Source organism: Astyanax mexicanus, chromosome 2, assembly GCF_023375975.1.
Source record: "Astyanax mexicanus isolate ESR-SI-001 chromosome 2, AstMex3_surface, whole genome shotgun sequence".
Taxonomy (NCBI): Eukaryota; Metazoa; Chordata; class Actinopteri; order Characiformes; family Acestrorhamphidae; genus Astyanax; species Astyanax mexicanus.
The window spans coordinates 43,702,127-43,708,576 of NC_064409.1; the positions used below are offsets into that span (position 1 = coordinate 43,702,127).

Below are 6,450 nucleotides of genomic sequence, written 5' to 3' on the forward strand. Positions count from 1 at the left end.
ATCTTCCAATGTGGCGGAATTACAATAATTCTGTAAAGAAGAGTGGAGCCAAAATTCCTCCACAGTGCTGTGAAAAAATAATTGCGAGTTTCTGCAAACGCTTGATTGCAGTTGTTGCTACAAAGGGTGGCCCAAAAGAACACAACGACTGTTCTGAAGTTTTTCAGTGAACTGGTTAATGATGATCTTGGCCGCTACAGGGCTCCGATCAGAGAGCACAGAGTCATCAGGGATGATTTAATTAGTTTACTGATATAAATGAACAGCCTCAGTAGCATTGACAACAGTAGCATTTTCTGCAGATAAACACAGAAAACAAGTACATAAACACAAATGCAGTATTTCTAAATTATCATTACACAGTATTAGCTAAACTAATAAACTGACTTCAGAGAGGTAAGTGGGCAAAACTGTAGAAGCTGTTAATATAAACCCTCACAAGTTTCAGTAAGATCATAGCAACATGCTCCAGCAGGGGGAGGTAAAATCTAGCCACATATGCTGCAGTTAACTAACTAGTGAGCAGCCTCAAACTTGGCATATTATCCCTGTTTACTTCGCATATTCCTGCTCCACATAACTACATATAGTACACACAAGAACTTGAGTACACTGTTTGGTCAACTGAATCCACCAAAACTCAATTTACAGCACAAATTAACAGTTTAAATGAGGAGCTGAAACTTACATCGTCTCTGACTGCTAACTGCTGCCTGTGACTCTAGCAGCAACAGGTACGTGCATCAAAATAAAAGTCCTCCTCTAAACATAAATGTCCATGAGGTACTGAGCAGAACAAGCACTGCAGATTGTAAGTAGCTAGACCAAACACTAATTATTTTACCAGTGAATGTCCAATATGAAGAATTCACAACAGCCGCCCCCACAGTTGAGAAGCAAATGTGCAATAGAGAGAATTCTTCAGAGATCGTCAGAACCATCCTCAATCTTTGGAAGCTGAATTAGGCGAGCAACTGGTCTTGTGTAGATCTTGCCTTTTACAAGGACGTCCGCTGTTCTGACACATCCATCCTGGCTAGTTATGGTCTTAGTGACCCTACCAATAGGCCACTGAGCTCGGGGTAGTTGTGGATCAACTATCATGACTACTGAGTCCACGGTCAGGTTTTCAGACTGCTTCTGCCACTTATGGCGAGTTTGGAGTGAGGGTAGATACTGACGTGCAAACTGAACCCAAAACTGGTCTACAATGTTCTGACAATGCCGCCATCTCCGCCGCCCCATATCAGCCGGTGCATAAGCAACTTGTGGCAGGGAGGCATCCCGCCGCCCCATGAGAAGCACATTAGGCGTAATGGGGTCAGGATCAGCGATATCCGTTGATGCATAGCCTAGTGGCTTTGAATTCAGGATGCCTTCCACCTCCACCAGCACAGTATGCAGAACATCCTCCGAGGTGGTTTGACTTCCAACAACCACTCTGAGAGCAGACTTTATAGAACGAACCTCTCTCTCCCACGTACCCCCGAAGTGTGGAGCACTTGGGGGATTGAATTTGAAGAGGATCTGGTAGTCAGCCAATTGTGCCTTGAGTTGTGGGTGAAGTGCAGCAAAGGATTCACGAAGCTCACGGTCAGCCCCACGAAAATTTGTGCCACAATCTGAAAGAATTTCCTTTGGGCGCCCTCTCCTGGCTATGAAGCGCCGTAAGGACAGTAGGAAGGCATCTGCATCCATAGAACTGAGCAGTTCAATATGAACTGCTCGTGTAGTGAGACACTTAAAGATAGCACCCCAGCGTTTCTCAGTCCTCCTGCCAATCTTCACTAAGTATGGCCCAAAGCAATCAACTCCTGTGGAGAAGAAAGGTGGACAGAGTAGACGAAGACGCTCTGGTGGCAAGTCAGACATTTGAGGCACCTTTGGCTGAGCTCTCCATTTCCGACAGGTGGGGCAGTGAATCTGATGATGTCTAATGGCTTGACGACCCCTCAAGATCCAGTACTGCCTTCGAATCTCAGCATATACCCGTTCAGCTCCAGGGTGCAACAGACGTTCATCAAACTCTTTGATGAGTAGCTGTGTCACTGGATGTCGCGGATCTAGAACTATCGGATGGGCTTCGTCCATGTTGAGAGTCTGTAGTCTCCGCAGCCGTCCCCCAACTCTGATAATATTCATTGCAGAATCCCATTCAGGTGCTAGATTGCTCAACCTGCTGTGATTTGGCAGAGGTTTCCCTTCTCTGAGAGCAGCCAACTCATCTGGAAAGCTCTGAGTTTGACACTCTTTTAATATCAGTAACTCTGCATCTCGATAACTCACTGGCTGGTCAGTGGTCCCTAGTGACTCTGCAACTGCCCCATGACATGCCTTCTGGGTAGCGTCCACTAGCTCTTTCCATGTTCCGTATTCAGTTGCATCTGGAGTAATGCAGTTTCTCCCCAGTACCGTAAGGCAGCAGAGTGTTATGCCTTTCACCTCTGATAAGCTCTCCTGGGTCCCAGATTCAGGTTTCTTCGGCCAGTGCTCGATGCTTTGTTTGAGGAAAGAGGGTCCTTGGCTCCATCTGTTAGGTTGGGCCAGTGTTAAGAGTGGTTTCCCCCTAGTTATATCATCAGCGGGATTGTTGTGAGTGTCCACATACCGCCAAGCATTCCGATCTGTCATTTCTTGTATCTCCGATACTCGAGTGCCAACGAACACTTTGAACCTGCATGAGTCAGACTGTAGCCATTCCAGGACTGTCATAGAGTCTGACCAAAGAACTGTCTGGCGGATAGTCAATGTAAGTTCCGCCTGTACAAGTCTGGCTAATTGAGCTCCGGCCAAGGCAGCACAAAGCTCTAGCCGGGGTATGGACTGTTGTCTCTTCGGAGCAACTCTTGACCTAGCCATCACAAAGGTGGTATTAGGGTTGCAGCGGTAACCGGTTTCACGGTATACCGTGGTATTAAAATGCACGGTTATCATACCGTGTGTGTTTGCTTATTACCGGTAAAACTCAAGCCAGCGGAGAAAGTCACCCGCGCATGCGCAACTCTGCTCCGCTTCAGCTACTCAGCACACAGCGGTGAGAATGGCAGAAGTGCATCAGACTAGAGCTTAGATTCTCTGCCCGAACCAGAACCAGACAAATAACGAAAACTGAAAGTGAAACTTAACTAACTTATTTATAAGCGCTGTTTTCACTCCCGCAGTTCTACAGCGGGAGGTGTTGTGCCGATTCTGTCCGCGAAGCGGGAGTCGGATTGAGCAGGGAGTCGGATTCGGCATAACAGCGGCAGCGCGGCTGCACCTCGCGGTCCGCGGTGTTAGTTGTAAGCGCTCGCGCTAGCCGCAAAATACGACAGAAAACACTGAGAAACTGCAGAATTATGAATTGGACTAAAATGAGCACGAGGAGATAAAAGAGAACCTTTACCTGTGAGTAGCTCACATCAGAACACGCAAATCTCTCTCTCTCTGTGTCTCTCTCTCGCACGTGAACTTCTCCGCACTGTGTTTAGCTGTTCTTAAAAATCATTTTTATTAAATAATAGTTCTATGCTTCTATGTTAGTGTTAATTAACATAATTCTGATCATATTTCGCTCATTCAAACAGCCTGAAAACAGACTTGTAATCTTGTAATCAACAAGCTTGTAATCAATGTGGCCGTAGTCACAGCTAAAGGAGGAAATACATCAAACCTGTTCTCCCATCTCCGAGAACACCACCCCGCCGTGCAGCGCAAAGTATGTGTTCAGTTTATAATTTTACCTAAATAAAACCTCTTTGTAGTCGTGCACAACCCATGCGGTAAGCGCCCGCAAAAGCGCTGAGTTATCCGAAATTTGGGCACGCAGGTACAGGCGTGAAGTGCGTGCTACGATGGAATCACGTGTCCGTGTAAAGGTCCTGGCCGGACTGGATGTGAAAGACGCCATTCATTTACATGCGTTAATTTTCAAATTCTGACGTGCCTGTTTTTCATATGTTGAAGGTTTTAAGGTGTGAAAGCCTTAAAATAGAAATCTCTATTGTGAGGATCATGTCAGAAATAAATCCCCTCTTTCTGCAGCATCTGGTTATATACCAACTTTTTATATATATATATATACACTCTTAATGCCCTTAAGAGTAGTGGAAAAACATGGTTTCCTTCACCTGATGGTGTAGTTTCTACAATAAATAGTTAATTGAACAAAAAAAACTTTGTTGTAATTTCTTTAAGGGTCAGTTTAATAATATATGTAACAAACTGTTATACCGTGATAACCGTGATACCGCGGTATTTTCCGAGACGGTTATCATACCGTGAAAATCTCATACCGTTGCAACCCTAGGTGGTATGGATGGTTTCCCCACTGTGTACTGCTAAATAGGCTACAGCCCCATAAGCCTTTTCAGAGGCATCGCAGAACACATGGAGGTCATACTCAAGACTTGCTTCCTGTGTAGAATCAGGTGAGTAGCATCGCGGAATGGATACTGCACTGAGCTGCTGCAACTCACTCTCCCAGCTCTCCCAGGCCTCCTTTAAGGAAGGAGGCAGATCAGGGTCATCCCACTCTCTTTGTCTAGACCACAGCTGTTGGATTAGCACTTTGGCTCGGGTGGTGTATGGAACTATAAACCCTAATGGGTCGTACTGGCTGGCTAGTACCTGGTAGGCTCTCCGCCTAGTCAGCACAGCATGCTCAATGGGTCGGTGCTGATAGCCCAGTGTGTCGCCTGCGCAGTTCCATCTCAGACCCAAAGTGGGTTCCATCGGGCCACCTTGGTTCCGCCCTAGCCACTGCTCCGCAGTTGAGGACCTTGCTTCTGTAGGCAGATGAGCTATGACGGTAGGTTGGTTACTGGCCCACTGTCTGAGGTCAAACCCTCCTTCCAGCAGTAGGCTTCGCAGTTTATCTACCATTTCTTGAGCCGCAGCTATGGTAGGAAAGCTCTCCAAGTAGTTGTCCACATAAAAGCACTGCTGGACGGACTGAAGAGTGCCAGAATAGCTTTCTTGGTAATCAAGGGTGAGTTGCTGTAGAGCGAATATAGCACAGCAGGGACTGCTCGTCGTGCCAAATGGCAGTACCTCCCATTGATACACATCTGGTGGGTCCTCACATCGTAGGTCTCTCCAGATAAAACGCAGAAAGGGTCTATCTTCGGCTATGAGGCGGACCTGATGAAACATGCCCCGTATGTCTCCGCTAACAGCTATGCAGTGCTGTCTAAATCTTAAGAGAACACCTAGCAGTGATGGGCCCAGCACTGGTCCAGGCAAGAGTTGTTCGTTCAGAGAGATGCCCTGATGTCTGAAGGAGCAGTTGAAGACTAGTCTTGGTTTACTGTTATGATGTACCAGATGGTGGGGAAGGTACCACTGCTCCTCCGATTTGTGCACTTCGTCAGGTTGTAGCTTGCTGATATGTCCTGCTTGAACAAGCTTATCTATTTCAGCTCTGTAGGTGCATTCTCTTTCATAATCTCGCTTGAGCCTCCTCTCGGTACTCCTCAGGTTTGCCATGACGGACTGGATGGAACCATTGAGCTTCGGTGTGCTGGACTTCCAGAGTAGAGGAGTTGCATATCGAAGAACTCCATTAACACTAACTCGTTTGGTTTTGTCCTCAAGAAGCTTAATAGCTTCTTGGTCTTCTCGTGAACGAACCACCAACTTCTCGTTACGATAAGGCAGGACATCAAGTTGCCACAGCCTTTCCACTTGTCGATAGAGGAGGTCATCAGAGTTAGCTGTTGAGAGCAGGAGACACTGGTGCACTGAGGACTGGTCTCGAATACAGCGTTCAGCTCCCTGTAGGGCCCATCCAAGAGCAGTGTGGATTGCAATGGGTCCACTTTGGTGCCCTTGACGCACTGGCTCGGTTGCTGTGATGAGATGAACGTTATCTGACCCAATCAGCACCAGTGGACGTGCATTATGGAAAGACTGTAGTGGGATACCTCTAAGGTGGGTGTACCTTTTCTGAAGGGTCTGAACAGGGTAGCTCTGCTCCATTAGGTCTAGTCCAGAGGCAGTAAAGGCTCCTTGTACTCTGAAACGCTTCTTAGGGTTATTTCTTGGAGAGATCTGAAAGGAGATCCTTGACCCAGTCAGGTTGGTGATATCAGATCGTACAGTGCGGAGGGCAAGAGTCTCACGTGTACCTTCTAGCTGTAGCTGTTGGACTGCTGCAGGCAGGATCATAGTTCGCTGTGCACCATCATCCAAGATGGCGAAGGTCTCCATAGTCTTGGACTTGTTATGTAGAAGGACCGGCACAACCTTCAAAAGTACCTTGCGTGAAGCTACAGAAGGTGTCAAGTACACTCGACTTTCTGAGGTGTTTGACTGGTGGTCGCTCAGGTGGCTTTGAGCTAGTCCATGAAGAACCTGGAGATGAATGCCACCGCAATCACAACATGGCTTCTTGAGGTTGCATGTGTCTGGTGCATGGGAACGTGCACACTTCCGGCAGCGATTTCCCTGTTTTATCCATTTGCTCAGCTC

The 6,450-nt window shown here is 47.1% G+C and overlaps 1 protein-coding gene across 1 annotated transcript; it reads right to left on the reverse strand.

The window, feature by feature from the left end:
* Positions 1–231: 231 nt before the first annotated feature.
* On the reverse strand, positions 232–2,685 carry LOC125798980 (uncharacterized). The gene is made up of 2 exons (XM_049474336.1): positions 689–2,685; positions 232–296 (listed from the first exon to the last, which is right to left on the reverse strand). The coding sequence occupies exon 1, from the start codon at positions 2,629–2,631 to the stop codon at positions 922–924; it is 1,710 nt and encodes a 569-aa protein (XP_049330293.1). The 5' UTR covers positions 2,632–2,685; the 3' UTR covers positions 232–296; positions 689–921.
* Between the last annotated feature and the right edge of the window lie 3,765 nt (positions 2,686–6,450).

What these genes read in the sequence shown, in the direction of transcription:
- LOC125798980 (XM_049474336.1), bottom strand. Translation starts at nt 2,631, where the DNA reads ATGACAGATCGGAATGCTTGGCGGTATGTGGACACTCACAACAATCCC.